The sequence below is a fragment of the Nothobranchius furzeri genome, chromosome 2 (assembly GCF_043380555.1).
Source record: "Nothobranchius furzeri strain GRZ-AD chromosome 2, NfurGRZ-RIMD1, whole genome shotgun sequence".
NCBI lineage: Eukaryota > Metazoa > Chordata > Actinopteri > Cyprinodontiformes > Nothobranchiidae > Nothobranchius > Nothobranchius furzeri.
This window is the reverse complement of record NC_091742.1, coordinates 24611639-24634074: the sequence shown is the minus strand read 5'-3', so window position 1 is coordinate 24634074 and position 22436 is coordinate 24611639. Positions and strand designations below refer to the sequence as shown.

Below are 22436 nucleotides of genomic sequence, written 5' to 3'. Positions count from 1 at the left end.
GCGTATGCCATAGAAATAAGGAGACGTGGACACACAACCATGAACAGAGACAATGGAGTCTACACATTGGATCATGAATGAGACTGTATCATCGGCAAGGAGAGCACGGACAGCAGAGTGCAACACCGTCATCTGCTGCCCGCAAATAAACGGAGACGGAAGTGAGCTCTGAAGTAGTTGAAATTTCGAAACAGGCTCAAGACCCATCTTTTTAGCTTAGCTTTTAACTGATTACTATCACTTTTTAAATAAATTAAGAAATCAGTTAGGTTATTCATCTATTTATTTATTTATTTTATGTATTCTTTCTATAAATGTGCTATTTTTAAACAGAATTTTATTTTTTACCATAGATTTATGATCAACATTATTTTAATATCTATATAACTTTTTATAATACAATTCTCATTTTAGCTCTTATTATTTGAAATTCTAACCTTAATTCAACCTTTTTCCGATGTTTTCTCTGCGGGTGGGAGGATGAGTGTTGTGAAGGGGTTTTTATTGTCAGACTGTTTTTAAAATTCTGGGGATGGGAGGGAACGTGGATATGCAGGGCCTTTTTAATTTGTTAAGCACTTTGAGTTGCATGCATTGTATTATTAAGTGCTATATAAATAAAGTTTGATTTGATGAAGAGGGAGCTGAGCCAGAAAGCCAGGCTCTCGATTTACCAGTCGATCTACGTCCCAATCCTCACCTATGGTCATGAGCTTTGGGTAATGACCGAAAGAACGAGATCGCAGATACAAGCGGCCAAAATGAGTTTCCTCCATAGGGTGGCCGGGCTCAGCCTTAGAGATAGGGTGAGGAGCTCGGACACTCGGGAGGGACTCGGAGTAGAACCGCTGCTCCTCGAGATCAAAAGGAGTCAGTTGAGGTGGTTTGGGCATCTGGTCAGGATGCCTCCTGGACGCCTCCCTGCGGAGATGTTTCGGGCATGTCCTGCCGGCAGGAGGCCCCCGGTCGACCCAGGACACGTTGGAGAGGTTACATCTCCAATCTGGTCCGGGAACGCCTTGGGGTCCTGCCGGAGGAGCTGGTGGAGGTGGCCGGGGAGAGGACGGTCTGGAGCTCCCTAGTTGGGATGCTGCCCCCGCGACCCGGACCCGGATAAGCGGAGGAAGATGACGATGACGATTTGATGATTTTATTTCAACATTGCAGCTGAAAACATTTCCAGTGTCTTCTGGTTCAGTTCTGGTGATCCTGTTGGAACCATAGCTTTGGTTCCCATTTAGATGTTCAAATTAAACTCAACAAGTCCTCTTTACCACGTCTCAATGCATAAATGCATCACGATGCTGCAGTGTGGATGGTAGATTGACAATGGTTTTAAACATGCAATCGAACAGGTGTTTCTAACAAGGTGACCATTCAACGAGCGTGTGTGTGTGTGTGTGTGTGTGTGTGTGTGTGTGTGTGTGTGTGTGTGTGTGTGTGTGTGTGTGTGTGTGTGTGTGTCACCAATTGTAAGCTTAATTTATCAATCTATACGTGTTTCATCTATTTATAACTGCACTCTAATGTGTTATATCCATGCGCCATGCGGCTTACGGTGCTTTGTCGTAATGTAGTCCCAAGTCTAAATCGGCTCCTGGAAATCCTTCATGCTACTTCTTACTTTCCATTTGCATTCGACATGATTATTGATCTCACCAGATCTACTTGGTATCATTACTGAGTCATTTTAATCACTTTTTACACAAAATACTAGTTCCTGCTGTTCATGTCCATTGTTTATGCTAAGCTAAGGCAGATGGACTTACTGCGCTGCATACAAAATGCTTTCTTACTTATCTAACTCTGGGGAATACGGAAATAGACAAAATTTTACTTAAAGGTGGAATATCCTTTAAAAACACTCAAAACACCAAACACCAAACTAGCAGCAGCCTCGATACTGATCAGTATCTGCTTTAAACCTCACCAGGCAGGCAGCCAGACTTGCCTAGTGAGAAAGACAAACCTTTCTTTTACTCATTTGCTGCCAGTCGTTTCCTGATCGGTAAAGCCCTTCGCTGCCGGCGTTTCTCGCCATTTTTACTGTTTTTTTAAGAGTCACAGAACGTTGCGCGCTAGGATGATGTCGATGCCAAAACAACCAAAACAAAGTGGAGATTCACCTCTTACATCAGGAAGAATCCGCGCGTTTCGAGCTTTATCTGTTCTTTCATAATACGTTGTTGAATTGTGATCGGCAGAGGCTTTTCCAGTTCGGGCCTCACTTTTTTTACAGCAGCTGCCCAAAACGATCTCCTAACACATGGATTTTCTGCTTCCTGATCACGTGACATGTGACGTATGTGGATGAAGATCGGCTTTAGAGCTGAGATGTTTGTTCTCACGGTGCAGGGGGCTCGTTCCAACGCCCACACAATAAAAAAAAATGCAAATGATGACTTAAGTGTCATTGGCAGTGAACGGTTGGATTTAAAATGACGACTTTAGTCATCATTTTTATTTTTTACAGCTTTTGAATTCAACGTGGTTTCAGTAGTTCTTGAACCAGAAACTTGAGCAATTTTAAATTGGACAGCACTCTGTAGCCCTCGGGCAGGAACACTAGTGGGTGGTCTCTACTTGCTTCATAGCAATAGCGGTTTACTGTGCCTGTAGCTCATATAAATGCTAGCAGTTAGCATTCTCAGTTCACTGACTGTCATTAAAAAGTACAAGAAGTAGAAGAATTTTACTTTTTTTGGCTTAATGGTGGAGCCAGGAAGTAAATATAATGTAACGTCTGAAGGTGAGGCAAAGAGCTAAAACCAGAGTGAGCATCAGCACAGCTTACACTTGTGTGAGGGAGCTGAAGGAGGCTATGAAATCAAAGACTGATGGTGACCTGACTTTGTTGCTTCTGGACTTGTAAGTGATATTTTTTGTCTGGCATGAATCTTTTTATTGTCAGTTGGCTTATGTTAGTGTTAGCTTGTTGTTAGACCTAGCTACAGCAGAATGTGACAGGGTTCTTTATGAGAACTGTAATTTCCTTTTCAATAGCTTGGTGGGAGAAACGCAAAACTAATTAAGCGTTGCTTTAAAAAGATTTTTGACCCCTTTCAAGTGTGCTTCTGTGTAAAAGTTATGAATAATGATGTAGTGGGGCCTCCTAATTGGCCCCTGTTTGCAAAAACAGTGTACTGGTCTGAGCTAAGACCAAAGTGTGTTGCTGCTATCTTACGACAGCTCAGATCTCCAAACTTTTATAAAACTTTAAACCTCTGTCACGATGCATTTCTGTGGTATTTACATATAAGTTTGTAGGCCTTTACAAGCCAAAATTTCACAACCAGCAACAAAAAGAAGCACCTGTTATAATACATCTAAAATTATAACTTGCTAGAGATACAAAGGTTTAAGATTGCATTTGCATGAACTGCTGTGAAATCTAAGAGCTGGTTAAAGGCAGCAATCAGTGTTGGGATGGGCTCCGTCTGCACAAGCCTTTCATTCTCTATACAGTCTGCATGGATGCTGTCTTAAAACAAGTCCAATCGCTTAACTCTCCGACTGTCCTAATGGGTGTGACCCCACGAAGAAAGTTGACCATTGAGCAGGATTGATGGTTTATCCCTTGGGTCCATGTGGCAGGGGTGAGGAATGAGCACCACCTCACCCCGCCACGTGGACCTCAAGGGATAGACCATCAATCCTGCTCCATGGTCAACTTTCCTCGCGGGGTCACACCCATAAAGACAGTGGAAGGGTTAAAGTTTGGCTGTTCTTGAAGCTATCTACCCTAGGAAAGATAATTACTGCTAACATGTACAAAGAAATGTGTTCTGTATTGAGTGACATTTCCTTTGAAGTCCTTGATTTTAACTTTTTATCTGAGTTCAGTTCTCTTTACCTCACCTCTGAAACCTGAGAAAGACATCCCATAGTTATGAAAGAAAACCATAAAACAGGGTTACTGCTTGTTACTAACTGACAACCGGATGTTTCAGTGTCAAGTCCTGACACTGTGTGCTAAAAAAGTGAGACGTGCCTGTGTAGCATTCCATTACCTCTTGCCATGATTAAGCAGAAGGAAGACTAATAAAGACTGACATGCTAACTACAGGAATGTGTGCAGGTGAAAGGAGTGTGGCGGGTACTTTGTATCTGATAGCCATAAACGGCACGTAGCAGCGCATGTGACCTTACCGGCACCTTGGTACAACGTGCACTAAGAGGTGGTCACACATGAAGACCATTTCAGGGGTATCTCTAACAACAGGAGCCAGCGTGTCTCAGACAACACCAAACATGCACAACAAGTTGTGCATGTTTGGTGTTGTCTGAGACTCACAGTACATAATACAAGGGGAGGAGTTTGGCAGCAATAGTTTGAGAAAGTATTTTTATGTGTAAATTTTTTTTTCTTCCGCCTAAAACTGAACAGATTTGTCTTTAAATGTGTCATCGTTTCAAAGCTGGGCTGCATGGTGGCGCAGTGGTTAGCGCTGTTGCCTCACAGCACAAAGGTCGCAGGTTCGAAACTTGACTGAAGCCTTTCTGCGTGGAGTTGCATGTTCTGGAGTTGTGTGGGTTTCCTCCAGGTACTCTGGTTTCCCCCACAGATCACAACATGCCCTACGGGTTAGAAATTGTAAGTCGCTTTGGATAAAAGCGTCTGCTAAATGAATAAACATAAACTAAATTAGTATTTTTTTCTTGCAGTTTTAACTATAATGATGAAGATGAAGCGCGTGGTTTCCAGTGCTGTGTGACCCCGTGTGACTTTCAGCCTGCAACTCAGGGTTGCGAATGACCACAGTCACCAATTCTTGTCATGTGTCTTGCCCATGTATGTCTGATCTCTGAATTGTGTGTACTGAAACTCTAATTTCCCTCTGGGATTAATAAAGTATCTTTGATTGATTGATTTGATTTGATATCTGCAGAAATATTAATTTGTCAGTGGACATGACCCATGGATTTAATGGAAGTGCTACATATTACACTTACACAGAACTTCATTCAAACGCCAATAAAAATGTTAAATGACACCAGTGTACAGCTTTGTAAGCTGCTTTGAACCATATTAGGTTTCTGTGCATTCTACGGTTAGATCATCAGTCCTGTTGGGGCGACGGTGGCACAGGAGTTAAGCGCTCGCCCTGTAATCGGAAGGTTGCAGGTTCGAGCCCCGCTCAGTCTGTCGCTGTCGTTGTGTCCTTGGGCAAGACACTTAACCCACGTTGCCTGCTGGTGGTGGTCAGAGAGACCAGTGGCGCCAGTGCTCGGCAGCCTCGCCTCTGTCAGTGCGCCCCAGGGCAGCTGTGGCTACATTGTAGCTCATCCCCACCAGTGTGTGAATGTGTGTGTGAATGCTCGAATGACTGATTGTGTTGTAAAGCGCCTTGAGGGGTTCCAGGGCTCTAGAAGGTGCCATATCAAATACAGGAGGTTATCTCTGTTTCTCAGAACAGAGGCTGTTTAGGAGGGAGAAACACCTAATTCACCACACATTTCACACACATTTGCATGCTCTAGTGTTTTCGTATTGGAGAGAAAACACACAAGTGGCAGTTTTATTGCCTTTTTAAAATTTGCAGTAAAATCTATTTGTAAAAGGAATGGAATTGAACGATTTTTTTTAAGTGTATGAAACGTTTCAGCCTCATGAATGAATTCACGTGTCTCTATCGCTGAGGAATTGGCTGCTGCTGCGTGTCTTTAGGCATGGTGCTAAAATATTAGGGTGTTCTTGGCGTTCTACCACAAAATTGTGTCTGATTTCTGCTAACTATGACAACTAACTTCTTTAAAAAATGTTGTTGTCTCTTTCTCATGTGGTAGCCAAGCATTTCACTCATCCATTCTAAAAAATCCACCACAATCCTGCGAAAGCTAAATTTAGAGCCAGAACCAGTAAACTGATTCAATCATCGCGGTTGTGTGAGACGTTTCTCCTCCACTGGTTTTGATTTCCTGCCTCCCTTCTTCCCCGAAAAGTTGGTTATATTTTCCGCTTAGCCGAAGTGAACTTGATAACTTGATTTCCCAGCTTTCCCACTGATATGAGTCATGTTTAACAGCATGTGCGTTGTGACCCTGGAGAGCCTTTACCGGCTCTGTTGTTGGTCTAACATCATGCACAAGGAGAAAGGAAACGGTCCATTTTTCAGCTTCCCTCACACCAAACAGCAGCATCAGACCTCAGATGCACCTTGAAATCTCGATTGGGTCTCATAAAGTAGATGTTGCGGCTCATCATCCACAGCTCTTCGTTGGCCTGCAGCTTTTCTTAGAAGATGTCCGAGGTTGTCTGAGGGAGCGCACAACATGAGCCGACTGGGGCTTAACGAAAACGATGGCCTTGTAACAAGAGCGAGCTTAAAAACTATGTCGAGCTGTGGCTCATGCTGATGGTCACCATCTGTTAAATTGATTTAACAGACTTTTCACTAAAACACAACGTCTTCCACTTTGTCACTAACCCAATAAAAGGCCAACAAATTTCAATTGGATCCAACAGTAGAGACTGTGATGGGTTTACTTTTATGTGCTCTATGAAAAAGTCACATGTGGCTGTGTGACTGTCACAGAAAAGAAGTCCCATTTAAAATACAAAAGACCTCACAGGTCATTGAATAACTTCATGGAAAAAACACTTTTTCACATAAAAAATTCACATAAATCACTCACTCACACACACACACACACACACACACACACACACACACACACACACACACACACACACACATGCATACATACATACACTCGTACACACACGTGCACACACACGCACACACACACATGCACACATACATACACTCATACACGTACACACATGCACACACACACACACACATACGTATTTTTATGGGTTTGTGTGGACTACGTTTTCTGAGTTGTTTGTGCGGACCCTGACTTCCACTATAGCCAGAATGGTGCAAAAATTATGTTTAACTCTAGGTGGGACAAAGGAAGCTTCCTCTAGGATTTTGGTTGTGTGGACCGGGTAAATGTCCACACAATGTGAATGTCCACACAATGTTGGTCTCCCGTCAGGGGTTGGTCCACACAAACCCATAAAGACAAGTGCACACACACACACACACACACACACACACACACACACACACACACACACACACACACACACACACACACACACACACACACACACACACACACAGACTGTCTCTGTTGTGGATTTGGTCAAAAAAAAAAGAAACGTGCTCATATCATCTTTGTATAACCTCACACAATAATAATAATAAAATAAATAAATAATAATAATAACAATAACAACAATAATAATAATAATAATAAGCCCGAGGACTAAAGTGAAAAGTACATTTTATCGCATTGTAAGATTTACCTAAAAAAGGTTTTGATCATTTCTCAACAATACAAACAATAATAGTTGTAATAATAGGTTCAAATTAACAAAGTCACATGATGGACTGGAGTTTATAAGAAAACCATCTGTTTTTAATAATACAGCATACAGATGGCATAGTGGTATGTTAAAGGTGTAGGACACTCATTTAATCAATACATTTGCAGTGATCTTTGGTAGGATAGCCATACAGAAGCCCAGAAGCGCTTGAATCAGCAGGGACAATTTAATTCAATTCAAGTTAATTTATATAGCGCCAAATCACAACAAGAGTCGTCTCAAGGCACTTCACATAATAAACATTCAAATCCAGGTCAGTTCATTCAGCCAATCAGAAATAATGTTTCCTATATAAGGAACCCAGCAAACTGCATCGAGTCACGGACTAGTGTCAGAGTCTTTTCAGCAATCCTCATACTATGCAAGCATTTAGCGATAGTGGAGAGGAAAACTCCCTTTTAACAGAAAGAAACCTCCAGAGGATCCTGGCTCAGTATAAGCAGCCATCCTCCATGACTGACTGGGGATCGAGGAGACAGAACACACACACACACACACACACACACACACACACACACACACACACACACACACACACACACACACACACACACACACACACACACACAGACACACACACACACACACACACACACACACACACACACACACACACACACACACACACACACACACACACACACACACACACACACACACACACACACACACACACACACACACACACACACACACACACATGCACACAAGCACACACACACAGCAAGTAGTGTTTCTATGGTTGCATTGTGATGTCTTAGTAAATATTCTATTTGGTGAGAGATAAACTTTATTGTATTTATCCTAGTGAATCTATAATTAAACGGGTAAACTAGTAGTAGCACATTCACTGTCAAAGAAAGTAAAGTGTCATTATCAGGAGAGGAAGAATGTTTAATTAGTTAGCAGCAGTGTTCAAGCCGATGGCCCCCTCCATGAGGTCACCACAGCTCAGCAGCTCATCATTGTAGCTTCTTCTGGGGAGAAGACAAGTCTGCTGCAGCAGAGGGTGGAAGCAAACGGTAGGATTTAGAGTCTTATTTCCTGATATTTGCATATCTCACCTCTGACTGGCTAACAGCTACATGACTTTAACACTGACTCTGCTCTGCAACGTTGATGTTTTATTGCCACAAATAATGCTAACGGCTAGCGGTTAGCCTTTACTATTTGAGACGTTCTTTGCTGTTTCCTGGACGATAAACCAACAACAGCCTTCCCCATCGTGAGTCAAGATGAGTGAGTCCATGAAGTGAGAGTGTGATGTAGATCCGTCAGGTTTTTCTAATCCTAGATATTCACTATCTATTTTCTATCAGAAGCTAATGCAGGAGATAGGTGTAGGCTATTTTCATGTTCAGTCTGAATGTAAAACTCAGAGTGACCGATTATAATCAGATATAGACATTAAAAAGTGTTTTTTTCAGAGTTCCACACCTTTAAACTGGCATAAACCAGTCCAACCCGTGTTAGCTCTCAGAACCCATCCATCAGCGACCAATATAGCCACCTTTCTTTGCAAGGACACTCAAAAGCCTGCCATCCATGGATTCTGTCAGTGTTTTGATCTGTTCACCATCAACATTGCGTGCAGCAGCAACCACAGCCTCCCAGACACTGTTCAGAGAGGTGTACTGTTTTCCCTCCTTGTACATCTCAAGGCTGTCATCATTTGGGACACCTGGGGACAACCTCATTGTCTACCAAGGCCACGGAGACACACGGAGACTCGCTCAGCACCAGGGATTTAGGTAGCCGTCTGAATGCAGGTGGGGCAGGTGAAACAGGACAAGCACGGGGCCAGGATGGCAGCCTCACCCGACTGTCTGGAGGCTGGATCATCCAAACACTATGAGGTTTTAGAGGGACAAAGACAAAAGGGCAGAAAACACTGTGTTCTGAGCAGCAAGGACAAAACGCACTGGAGGAGAGTGATATCAACCAGTGAAGAAGCACACGCAGTCCTTTCACACTCTTCTGCTCTTTTTCCACCCGGCCGAGCGACAGATGGATGTGCAGAAAGTGATGGAGGCAACCTTTTATTGAGCAGGATGCTTTGATGAGAGGTTTTATCTCAAGGGTTGTTATTATCATGAGCATCCCGTGTGCTCTGTGCATTTGAACTTTTAAGGATTTTATTGAAAAAGAACCACATACAGGGAGTGCAGAATTATTAGGCAAATGAGTATTTTGTCCACATCATCCTCTTCATGCATGTTGTCTTACTCCAAGCTGTATAGGCTCGAAAGCCTACTACCAATTAAGCATATTAGGTGATGTGCATCTCTGTAATGAGAAGGGGTGTGGTCTAATGACATCAACACTCTATATCAGGTGTGCATAATTATTAGACAACTTCCTTTCCTTTGGCAAAATGGGTCAAAAGAAGTACTTGACATGCTCAGAAAAGTCAAAACTAGTGAGATATCTTGCAGAGGGATGCAGCAGTCTTAAAATTGCAAAGCTTCTGAAGCGTGCTCATCGAACAATCAAGCGTTTCATTCAAAATAGTCAACAGGGTCGCAAGAAGCGTGTGGACAAACTAAGGCGCAAAATAACTGCCCATGAACCGAGAAAAGTCAAGCGTGCAGCTGCCAAGATGCCACTTGCCACCAGTTTGGCCATATGTCACAGCTGCAACTTCACTGGAGTGCCCAAAAGCACAAGGTGTGCAATACTCAGAGACACGGCCAAGGTAAGAAAGGCTGAAAGACGACCACCACTGAACAAGACACACTAGCTGAAACGTCAAGACTGGGCCAAGAAATATCTCAAGACTGATTTTTCTAAGGTTTTATGGACTGATGAAATGAGAGTGAGTCTTGATGGGCCAGATGGATGGGCTGTGGCTGGATTGGTAAAGGGCAGAGAGCTCCAGTCCGACTCAGACGCCAGCAAGGTGGAGGTGGAGTACTGTTTTGGGCTGGTATCATCAAAGATGAGCTTGTGGGGCCTTTTCGGGTGTAGGATGGAGTCAAGCTCAACTCCCAGTCCTACTGCCAGTTTCTGGAAGACACCTTCTTCAAGCAGTGGTACAGGAAGAAGTCTGCATCCTTCAAGAAGATTTTCATGCAGGACAATGCTCCATCACACGCGTCCAAGTACTCCACAGCGTGGCTTTCAAAAAAGGGTGTAAAAGAAGGAAAACTAATGACATGGCCTCCTTGTTCACCTGATCTGAACCCCATTGAGAACCTGTGGTCCATCATCAAATGTGAGATTTACAAGGAGGGAAAACGGTACACCTCTCTGAACCGTGTCTGGGAGGCTGTGGTTGCTGCTGCACGCAATGTTGATGGTGAACAGATCAAAACACTGACAGAATCCATGGATGGCAGGCTTTTGAGTGTCCTTGCAAAGAAAGGTGGCTATATTGATGGCTGATTTGTTTTTGTATAGTTTTTGAATGTCAGACATGTATATTTGGGAATGTGGAGATGTTGTATTGGTTCCACTGGTAAAAATAAATAATTGAAATGGGTATATATTTGTTTTTTTGTTAAGTTGCCTAATAATTACGCACAGTAATAGTCACCTGCACACACAGATATCCGCCTAAAATAGCTAAAACTAAAAACTACTTCCAAAAACATTCAGCTTTGATATTGAGTTGTTTGGGTTCATTGAGAACATGGTTGTTGTTCAATAATAAAATTATTCCTCAAAAATACAACTTGCCTAACAATTATGCACTCCCCGTATGCTGCTAATTGTTTGCCTCATTTCCTCACTCGTTTTCTATAGGAAATGGTGTTTATTTACATTGCCTAATATAACAAATTAATGAATCTCAATGATTTATTTTTAGATCACAAAGAGGACCAAACCTAAGGTGTAATTCAAAACAACGTGTTGTGATTTGATGAGGAAATAATCCAATTTGAGGTCTCTAGTTGTCACCAAAGAATCAAAACTAATAAATAAAATTAAGTTATTTTTAAGAAAAGAAAATGTTTATTTATTTAAACTATGATTTATAAGCATCATCTACACGGTAAAATAATAAATTTCTAAAAAAAAATTATGTGACTCAAAATTTTTGGAGTGTAAGGGACCCTGAAATAGAAACGTCTGGCTCTGAGAAAAAAATATGTAAACAAAACTTTAAATTTCAATTACTGCCAAAAAGGAAATAGTTAATTATGTATCTTGTATCTTGTATTTTGTATCAATGAATTTGATTGTCTAGAAACTGGTGTGTGTGTGTGTGTGTGTGTGTGTGTGTGCGCGCGCACGTGCGTGCGTGTGTGCACCAAGTCTGATCTCAAGTCCTCTTTGATGCTGGAGGTCTTTGAAGCCAAGTTTCTGGCATGAAAAGAAAGCAGGACTGAGGGCTCTCTACCACACCAGTCCTCCTTCATGGGGGGGTGGGGGCTGGAGAGGGTGAGGGTGGGGGGTGAAGAGCTGGTGTGTGAGGTGCGACTGTCATTTCTCTCACAACAACTTCAGGTGCAACAGGGCGACGGAGTCAGAGGAAAGATGCAGGAGCTGGATCTCAGGCACCCCCTCCCCCAAGTGTGATGAGTCCCTTTCTGGTTCTTCATAAACACCACACACACACAAACACACACACCTGCATCAGACAGACATGAGACTGAAGAACCACAACACACTAAAACCTCTCCCTAAAACCTGATTGGATGTAGCCACAACGGGGGTTGATGCTCCAAACTTTTAAGAGCTGTTTCCATGGCAATAGGTTCTGACATCTCCTGTCGTGATGAGATGTATTTTGGTAGCAAAAGGACCGGTGAAGGAGGAGGAGGAGGGTGGAGGAGCAAGATGCAAACACAGACAGTCAAGGAAGGCTGTCAGAGCATCCAGATCAAACGAGAAAATAAGAGACGCGTCATATTTGGAGCGACGGTACAACACTGACTGCAGGCGAAACCAGTGAACCCATGTGACCTTGTCTGAGAGGAGAGGCAGGGATACACAGCCTTTCAGCCACCCACAAAAACCACTGACGTATTCCGATCTTCAGTGACACATCTAGCCTGGAGCAATATTTTCTCTTAGATAATTGGAGTACAATGTGTTGATAATGAGGGAACTTGGATTTCTGTGTTTTTGTTGGGAGAGTCGCATCCTCATTAGGGAAGGCATTTGGGAGACAGGGACTGTTATGCTACAGTGTTTTGTTGCTTCACTGTAAATTTAGAAACTGATGTTTGATCTGGTGAAAAGCACAGATCCATGAGAGAGAGAGAGAGAGAGAGAGAGAGAGAGAGAGAGAGAGAGAGAGAGAGAGAGAGAGAGAGAGAGAGAGAGAGAGAGAGAGAGAGAGAGAGAGAGAGAGAGAGAGAGAGAGAGAGAGAGAGAGAGAGAGAGAGAGAGAGAGAGAGAGAGAGAGAGAGAGATGACTGGTGTGATCAAAGATCAAATCAATCTGAGGAGCTGTCTTTTCACCGTCATGTCACTGTCACTGGGCAAGAAATGTGCAAGTCTATTTGTTTTCTAAATCTCTCTCCCTCCACGCGCACACACACACAAAGCATTACCACTCAGGTTCATTTGGGTTCAGTGCAGATCCCAGCAGGAGTGCTAGACGGAAGAGGGTGGGTGGGTGCAAAAACCTCGCCATCTTCAGATGAAAAGGGGAACTTGAGTGACCTCAGATGAGCAAATCTCGAGAGTTTTTGTGCAATTGTGAGAGGATGATGGCGGCGCCTAGCAACGTCCAAAATAAATGGAACAATAAAACTGCATCCTGCCGATGATCCTCTGTGAAAATATGGGTTCAAACCCAGAAAATTGCATGTGTTTGGTCACAAATCTTATTTTCATGGAGAATGTAAGAGGGGATGGGATACATCTACAATAATAAATCAGATCATTTAAAGGTCTGCACTGCAAGAGAGATTCTGCTATGAAACGTGGCCAGGGGTGGACTGGGACCAAAATTCGGCCCTGGCATTTTTACGAATCGTCGGCCCTGCCCATTGGAAGAGCGGTGGGGGTGGGGGGTGTTGCCGCACGGGGACTCGTCTCTAGGCCGAATGTGAGATCTAATATGGACTGGGACTGTTCAATTGCAAGCAGGGCCAGACCGCTGTGACCGGGAGCCCTGGCCTTCCAGATCAGCTCATTCTCCACGGGCGGAGATCAGCGGGGCATCAGCTACATGCTAACGCAGTAAAACAACTCCTACATCATCGCTCTACCGTGTTTTTCTTGTTAAAACTGCCTGGAAAAACTCTGTTAGCTTTGGGTTACCATGTAGCCATGGACATAATTTTTTTTTTTTGGGGGGGGGTCATGCCCACGCCCACCCCACTTTTTCCAAAGTAAAATTTTTGACCCCTGCACTTTTTACCATCCAAAAACAATATTACGCTATATTAAATTGACACTGGTTGAGCTCTACGACCAAGCGGAAAACAACCGTTTGTGTTGAATCCTGTTTCCCATTAGAGCATACTGCAAAGATAACCCCCCACCCCTGTGTCCCCCCCAATTCTAAAGTGAAAATTACGTCCATGCACGTAGCTAATGTTCAGCAGATCACCAACTGTGGAGTAGTGTCAGCCCAAGCTGGGCAAGCAGCCCACTTGGCTAAGCGGCCCACCGGGACAGTGCCAGAATGCCAGATAGGCCAGTCCACCCCTGAGCGGCTTTAATTCTCCTATAGGTATAGTTTCTAATTATTAAAGCTTTTGCCGATTTAAATTTCTTGGTGAATGTTAAATATTTTGTGGAGACAAAAACTTAAAAATATTTTCTGCAGTAAGGCAATAATCAGGATTGGAAATCAAGCTTTTGTTTTTTAAGTACATGAGAAGTTGATGTTTTCGTCCAGCAGGGGGCAGAAAATACCAGCTTTTAAGAGTTCAGAGGGCCATGTTGCTTTAAGGGACTGGAATGGAACTTTTTCTATTCAGAAACACATTAAATATGAGTTCAATGTGTAAGATTATAATATTATTAATCTTACCATTTGATTGATCTAGATTACCATTTGAATATCCTCAGTTTAGAGAATGAAAGACTAGTGCTGACCAGTTTGAGACCTTAGAAGAGTTGGTGCTTACTAAAATAAATAATTCTAATTAAAAAAAAAATGTCATTTACACAAAATTTTCATGAATCATACCAGCATGCATTACTTACATGGAATTCTTTAGTTTTGTACAAAATGTAAAATTCAAAAGAAGATCTGTCACGTTTCCAGTCAGAATTTCATATTTCCGCTCATTCTAATGGAAAACTGTTGATGGTTACTGCTGATTTATGGTCAGAGTTTAGCTCCATTTCTCCAAACTGTGGTTGTTCAGCGCCACGCTCAACAGGATGCTCGTTTCAAACTCTGCTATCCTTTTAATTTGATTCCTATAGGGAGGTCAACAGTTAGCTGCAGCTGATGATAGCGTAAACCTGGGGTATTCATTTCCATGCCTGGAGGGCTGGTATCCAGCATGTTTTAGTGGTTTCTCTACTCCAACACACTTGATTCAGTGGTTGAATCAGCTGTGCAGAAGCCTGTTAATTACCTGCTGATTGAATTCAGGTGTGCTGAAACGGAGTTGAAACTAAAACGCACCGGATACCAGCCCTCCAGGCCTGGAGTTGAAACCTCTGGCATTCACTTTTCTAGAATAGCTTTACAGACCACTAGAACATTTTGATGACTGGCGCAATTTTAAAGTGACATCATTACGCCGGGGACACACCGGCCGCCGAAGCGCCGCGAAATTGGGGCCGCCTTCATTCGGCGCTGCGCGCCGGCGCTCCGGCCCGCGCCATGCAGCAATAGTTTCGGCGTCTGCTCTATTTTTTTCACGAGCCCCGGGTGGGCCGCGCCAATTCTGGCAGGAAGTCAAACCTAGACATAAGAGGCAGGCCGGTAAATTTAACAAAATAAAGCATTTCAAAATACAATTCCGCGATAGTCGAATGTGTTCGTAAACAGACACTGCATGAAAACCACACACACACACGTGTGTGACCACGTGAAGGGGGTGTGGTTCTGGGTGTCTTTCAACCAGAGCAAACAGGACAGAGAGGCAGAAAGTCGTAGGACAGCTTTTAACTGGTTCACACACATGCGTACAAATACACACAAACAGCAAGGGGGAGGGGGGTGTAGAGGAAATGGAGGACACCAAGTGGCTAAAAGAAAAACTACGAGGCGCGCCTCGACCAAAGCGGAGAAACAAGGATCTGGTCTGAACTGAGGAGCGGCGAGCAGCAGCCGAATTTTGTGAGCGCTTCGGCGGCTGGTGTGTCCCCGGCGTAACACTTTGGTTTAGCTCCATCTAGCAGTTAGCTCATCAACCGTCTTTGACCTAAACCCCATTTCTCCAAATGAAGGCTGTTCAGGAATGGGTAAAATACAAGAAGTTGCTCCATGTGCTGCCATCTACAACAGCTTAGATGGTAAAATGAAAAAGCTTCACACAGAGCTCATCAAAACACGCAAAACACAAAACACACCAAATAGTGACATGGCGTTTTTTTTTTAATTAGGATGAAAATATAAAACTCACATGTTCTCTTTATTTGTTGTATATAGATAGTGTACACCATTAGAGATGTTGGATAAAAGCACGCACAGAAAGCTCAGGTATGAAGGAGGAACACGTCTGGAGGTGGAAAAAAATGACTAAATGAAAAAGATGTCGGATAACAAAGACAAAAAAAATAAAATAAAATAAACATCAAAACTCTTTAGTTTCTAAAATAACGTGTTGAACTTTGTGCCATAAACCAACCGTCTGCGGTCGCTAATAACCTTTGAACTCTGTACATGCGGTACTTTGTACAAAATATGAAATCTACTATTTAATAATAGAACGTGAAAGTACATTATATGTACAATGAAGCCATTTAGTATAAGACATATACTAAAGGACACTTGCAATAACAACTCATTTCAACACGTAAGAAAGCAAAGCTTATGTCAAACGAAGAGAGCTCCAAAGAAGCCAGAATTAAAGCCATTTCAAGACCAAGAGTCACCAGTCGGACAAACGCTGAACGGATGGAAACCATTGATCTTCAAAACAAACAACAGAACAGAGGGACTTCTACAGAAGGATAATTTACAAATTTGCACATTCAGTTGCAACACTGACAAAAGAGGCTCTGCAGGCAAAGGAGGAATAAAAGCAAAACCACACCCAGATCGAACTGTTCTCCACCGATGAGCCCAAACGGTTCTTGTTTTAACTAAAGAAACGAATAAACATGTGCAGGTTTGGATCAAGCACCGGTACTAATCTAAAGTGGAATGAGGCATGAGGTGACACACACACACACACACACACACACACACACACACACACACACACACACATTCCCTAAGACAGCGTCATGAATTTCACCTCTGCTCCTCTTTTCACTTTCAGTTGTTTCTGTTTTCTTTCAAGTTTTATCAGGAAGTGCTGAATCTGCTTGTGGGCGAGCGCTCTGCCTCTGATGTCTGGAGTCCGGGATGTCCGAGGCGAGTAAAGGTCTACACAGGAACACATCAGGTGGGAATCACTAAGAGAAACGAGGCTCACTAATCTGTCTTTGCAGCTGATCTGGAGCGAGCATCCCCTTTTCCAAAGGCACTGTGAAAAGAAAGGAGTCAAACTCGACGACTCTTCTGTGAAGCGTTCTGATGCCGAAATAAAAAAAGGGGTTTAGCTTGAGAAAAGTAGAAAAATTGAGTACATTTACTAACCTCACATGAGAATTTGACCCTTTTAACCTTCTCATAAAAGCCTCGCATCAATGTCCATGGCTTGTTCTGAACTGGATGAGGACTAAAAGTAAATCCTGAGCTCAGACCGACACCAAGCCAGAAACCAGGCAACTTACTGCCTAGAATACGTTTTTAAAAGAGCTGAAGCAATCAAACAAGTTAGCAGCAGACCAGCTTTCAACTAACCGAGAATTGAATGTGCAGATTTAAAACCAAACACTTGCCTGGCGAGTCTTTATAAAACGTATAATGAATACGGCAAATAAAAACAGCAGCAAGCAGCGGTTTTACAGAAGTTTTAGACGAGCTCCTAGTGCATCGTGTAAGGAAAAATAGAAGCCGCTGTTTTGTTCCAATCGCAGGAGAAAAATATCTCTTTAAATGTTTTAAACTAGTTTTTATTCCTTTTTTTTTGTGTTGAGGTTACCGGTAAGGGCTCGTGTTTTTTTCAACAAGCACCTGACATCTACAGAGAAGATCTGACCGCTCACACATAAAAGGAAAACCTGAGAAGAATGACCAGAAGGGGGCAGCACAGGCTCCCCACAAAACACGGACTGAGAAGATGGAAAGAGAGAAACTAGGGAAGGAAGAAGAGGAGCTAAAAGCTTTTCTTTGGGGGGGGCAGTTGCCTGCTGTTCTTGTGCAGGAACATCTAAGCCCCACAGCTGCTTCTCCAGTCAAGAGGAGGGGTTGTGCACTGCTAATGTGTAGCTTTAGATGTTTCCAGCATCAGGCGGGGCAGAGCGGGGGCTGTACTCCCACACCGGAGCTCGGTGGTTGTGCGGGGCCGTCTGAGGGCCTGTGTGTGGATGCTGCTGCTGGTTTTCAGTGGATCTGGGTGGTGCTCTCCTTAGTGGCCGTCGTGCGTCGTTATCATTTCCTCGGCTCGTCGGTGCAGCTCCAAGGCTGTGACGGTGCAGATGTCTTTGGGGAGCTCCGATTTCCTCCTCATTAGCGGGCGCTCTCGTCTGTGATCTTTTGTGATCTGGACACAAACACATGAGGATCAGAACCGTGAGCGCAAGAATCAGTCGGACATCCGACGCCCTTTTTATTTAACTGTTGTTATTTCCCATCACACACTCGACTGGTTTCACTCTCGTCTCTTAAGGTTGTTCTCCACACCACAGTTTATTTATACAGCACTAAGTGCAGCATGGGGAGCTGCCCAAAGTGCTGCCCAGGCTGGACCAAATCACAACTAATCAAAGCAACAAAAACCAGAAGATAAAAACACTGATCAACAAAAGAAAATACAGTGATCCCTCGCTACTTCGCGGTTCGTTTATCGCGGATTCACGACTTTGCAAATTTTTTCTTTGGAGCCTTATTCAAGGGAAATTCGCCGATTCGCGGCATTTTTCTATGCAAAATATCAAGAAATTCTTGTTGTTTTCATCAATTTCATCATAAAATGCACTTTTTGTAATAAAACTATAAAAAACCAAGTAAAAAAATTTTTTTCTTGAGTTTTACCCACAAAAAGAGAATGTGATCATACGATAATTCAATATAGTACTGTGATGGACAGAAGACGGAAGCTGCCGGGCTCTGAGGGTGTGGTGATTGGACACCGGCTGGTCCTCGTTATGGATAACGAGGCCAGGGAGGATAAAAGGGTGACCAGGTCTACCGAGATGTGTGCGTGGTCGACCTGTCATTGTGGCATCGGACTTTGGGGGGTGGGGTCGTTCGCAGTCGGTTAGGGCTGCTGGCGACGAAGACAGTTAAACAGGCATGCAGCCTTCCAGTGTCAGGAGGGAAGGCTGGTTGCCTTCTCTAGATAGCGAGGGCTGGGCATAGGGGATGACGAGACCACACCGATATCTGCCGCCACGGACTTTGGCAGTTGGACTTACGCTGTGGAATTACCCGCCGTCCTCGCAAGCTGCACCCCGGGGCGTTGGAAGCTCAGACCCCGGGGAGGGGGGTCACCGCATCTGAGACAGCTAAGTACCGCTGCTTGTGTGACTCATGCTGGACAACTGGTTTTATGAGAGAGGGCTTGGGCCATAGTGATTTATTGTTGTGTCTTATTGTTGATCGTGTAATAAAGTGTATCGTTTTATAAGTCGTTGCCTACTGGTGGGGTTTTTGGGTTCTGACTGGAGGGTAAGATATTCTGCCCGTGCTGCCCACTGCAACTTACATTACAGTACTGTACTGTAAATATGGTGTCCCTACTTCGTGGATTTTCACCTATCGCGGCCAGGTCTGGAACGCATCTACCGCGATAAACGAGGGATCACTGTACAACACGAGGAATTCTAAGACCACATTAAAACAATAATACAATAAAATGAGTCACTGTCTAAAAGCCAAGTCCTAGAAGTGGGTCTTTAAATGATATTTTAAAACAGTTCCTACAACTCAGATCCTTCAGATCACCCCAGTTACTAGAGGTGTGCCCCAGGGCTCTGCCCTTGCGCTCCTCCTCTTCATGTTTTCACTAGATTCTCAGTCATACAGAGCACGATAAACTGGAAGGTTTAGTTGGAAACAACTGGACTTGTATGTCTTTGAAAATGTTTTGCTTCTCAATAGGGACGCGCCGATCCGACCGCATGATTTTAAAAGGATTGGGAGAAATAAATAGGATTTAACAATTTAAAACATCAAACATGACTTTTTTAATTCATTCTGAGATAGAGATTTTGAAATGGAAGAACAATGGCTTACTTTTCATTTCAATAAGTTCCTTCACATCAATATTCTTTGTTTCTTGTACGAAAACAACACAGGAATTCAGACACTGAGCTGCAGCTGTTAGCAGCTGGCTAACGCAGAGCTAACATGTCGCAGGAAAGCTAACATGTCTTCAGCTTGGTGGTATTTTAAACCAAGCAAAGAAGGCAGAGCTACTTGATTTGCTGCTTTTAAAACAGACTATTTTCCCTTTCCCCTTTGGGTGTCTACATAAGCGCATCAGCGGTCTCCAACAGTCCCAGTTCACAGCAAACTCAGACAAAAAATGCGAAGCCAACCAATAGAAAAAGCCATGCTAATAAAAAAAAAAGAGAAATTGTTTCCTGCAGCACCGGAGCTGCCCATAGCAGGTGTTGCAGGGAAAAGTTAGCATACCAGCTAAAACGCTGCATCCCTGCTCCATCACAGGATCATGCATTGATCAATACAGCTGCATGTTGAGGGAGTAAATGACTTGAAATATGAGCAACGCTGCTACTTGTAAATATAATCATAATATAAACAAATTTTTTTAATCGGTGCCCTTCCCAAACTAATGAAAGTGAAACTTAAAGGACAACTTGGATGTGTTTTCTTCTTATCGGGACTCGATATCGGATGAAAAGCAAAACATCTTCAAGAAAAACAAGCAAACCCCAGTTGTTTCCAACTGAACCTTCAAGATTTTCACTTGTTCATAACTTATATTTTCACTGTTCATCTGAAATTAAATCCTAACTCACCACTAACCTGAGACTAAACAGTGACAAAGCAGAAAATCGTCTGGTTGGTTACCAAGTCCACCGTGTCCATAGCTGCCAGTTTTGCTCTCACTGCTTATGTTTCCTCTCTGTTTAAAGGTTTTATCGATTTTTCGACTCGATTTGTTACCTTGATTTTATTGTTGTGGTGTCCTTGTGTTGCTTGAGTGTTTATAAAAAAATGTATTATTAATATTATTACAGGGTATCTGCATGTTCAAGGGAGCCAAATTTAAGACTTTTTAAGACCTTTTTTAAGGCCACTTTGACCAAATTTAAGCTATTTTTTTTTTAAATTTCATTTAAGCTATAATTTCCAGCTATTGCCTGAAACCGGTGCTAACCATGTCGCGAACGTGGGATTAGCCATCCAGTTAGCATTAAACTTGCACTTCCCCATGGTGCAAGCTCCCACTAGCTTAACCAGCTAATGTGCTCATCTAAAAATAGCCCCCTTTCACAACCAACTGAATGTGTACGGTTCCGCTTACGCAAATATGATACACATGAAATGCTGAACACTGACTAGAAATTCACGAAAATTTTATAGAAATAAAAATATCTTGTTTATTGGGTCTTTGGTCATTTTAAGACCTTTGGAAACTGTATTTAAGGACTATTTGTTTAAGGATTTTTAAGGCCTTAAATTTGGAAAAGCAAATTCAAGACTTTTTAAGACTTTTTAAGGACCCGCGGATACCCTGTATTACATCCATCTTCTAAATGTCTTTCCTGTTGGACACAGAACTCTCAGTAACTCACATGGACAAAATAATAAATATGCAAAAATAGAAACTTGACTTTCCGGTTCATCTTCCTCTTCTGCTAAGATATTAATTTATATTCCACGTGACCCATGTCTGAATAATTACCCTGACATATACGCTCTTTACGAGTTTAAAATGAAACAAGTAGCCATGTTTGTCATGTGATAATGTAAAGAGCATGCCGACCGGTGTGGCTCCCTCCTCTACAGTCTTCTTTAGCATGTTGACATCTTCTAGCGGCAGCCCGTCGGTCTCCATGTCCATCGGATCACCTGATCCTGCAGGATCAACGTGGGTCAGAAACTGCAGAGGAGGCGATGGAGAGGTTAGAAGAAGCCAACATATAATCTCAATGTGCTCATCGGTGGAGTTTAGCTCACCTGTGGGTTTGATTTTGCCAGATTCTCAATCTTCAGCCACGCGTCTTCTCTCTCCTTCCACTTGCTTTTCTCTCTTCAACAAACAGAAACTCATCAGACACAAAGCCTTTTTATGCGAGTCTTAATGATCCATATGAATGTGACAGCCCATTTGAGGACTTACTTGCTTTTTTCTGCTTTGAACTGTTGGGTGCAATCATCAAACAGCTTCTGATTCATCTCCATAAAGAGTTTCAGAGCGTTATAGATCAAGCCGTGGATTGTCCTGTGGGCACACGAAAATTCCTGTGGTTCGCTTGTTCGTGACTAGAATCAACAGGACGTGAGACTCACGAGCAGAGACACACTCACTTGTTCCAGTGGGTCTTGGAGTTGCGGTAAAGGGCTGGAAACATGATTGGCAGGATCTTTGCTGCATTGTCGCTGATCAGGCTCATGATGTACTCGTTGTTCCAGTAGTACAGAGCCCGCTCAGCCACCTAACAACACAGTTTGAGTGAGAGATGACCTGACACACAAGCCAAGTCTTAAAGGGACTTTACGGAGTTTTGAATTTTTATGCTCGCGATTGCCCCCTCAGGCCAAAAGTGTAACGGCAGCTTCAATAGTAGGTTTGTGCACGAGGTGCGCATGCTGTACGTGCACACTCCTTAATGAAAATTACAGCTGAGACAGTCCCGTGTGTGTGTGTGTGTGTGTGTGTGTGTGTGTGTGTGTGTGTGTGTGTGTGTGTGTGTGTGTGTGTGTGTGTGT

The 22436-nt window shown here is 43.1% G+C and overlaps 1 protein-coding gene across 2 annotated transcripts in view; it reads right to left on the bottom strand.

The window, feature by feature from the left end:
- Positions 1-17723: 17723 nt before the first annotated feature.
- The window catches only part of ppp2r5cb (protein phosphatase 2, regulatory subunit B', gamma b), a 34208-nt gene continuing 29495 nt past the window's right edge, over positions 17724-22436 (bottom strand). For both annotated transcript variants that reach the window (XM_054748454.2, XM_054748455.2), the window contains 5 exons: positions 22035-22162; positions 21847-21948; positions 21684-21756; positions 21490-21606; positions 17724-18075 (listed from right to left, as the gene is read on the bottom strand). In XM_054748454.2, coding sequence (XP_054604429.2) covers positions 17941-18075; positions 21490-21606; positions 21684-21756; positions 21847-21948; positions 22035-22162 — 555 coding nt within the window. In that variant the 3' untranslated portion in view covers positions 17724-17940. The remainder of the gene's footprint in view (positions 18076-21489; positions 21607-21683; positions 21757-21846; positions 21949-22034; positions 22163-22436) is intronic.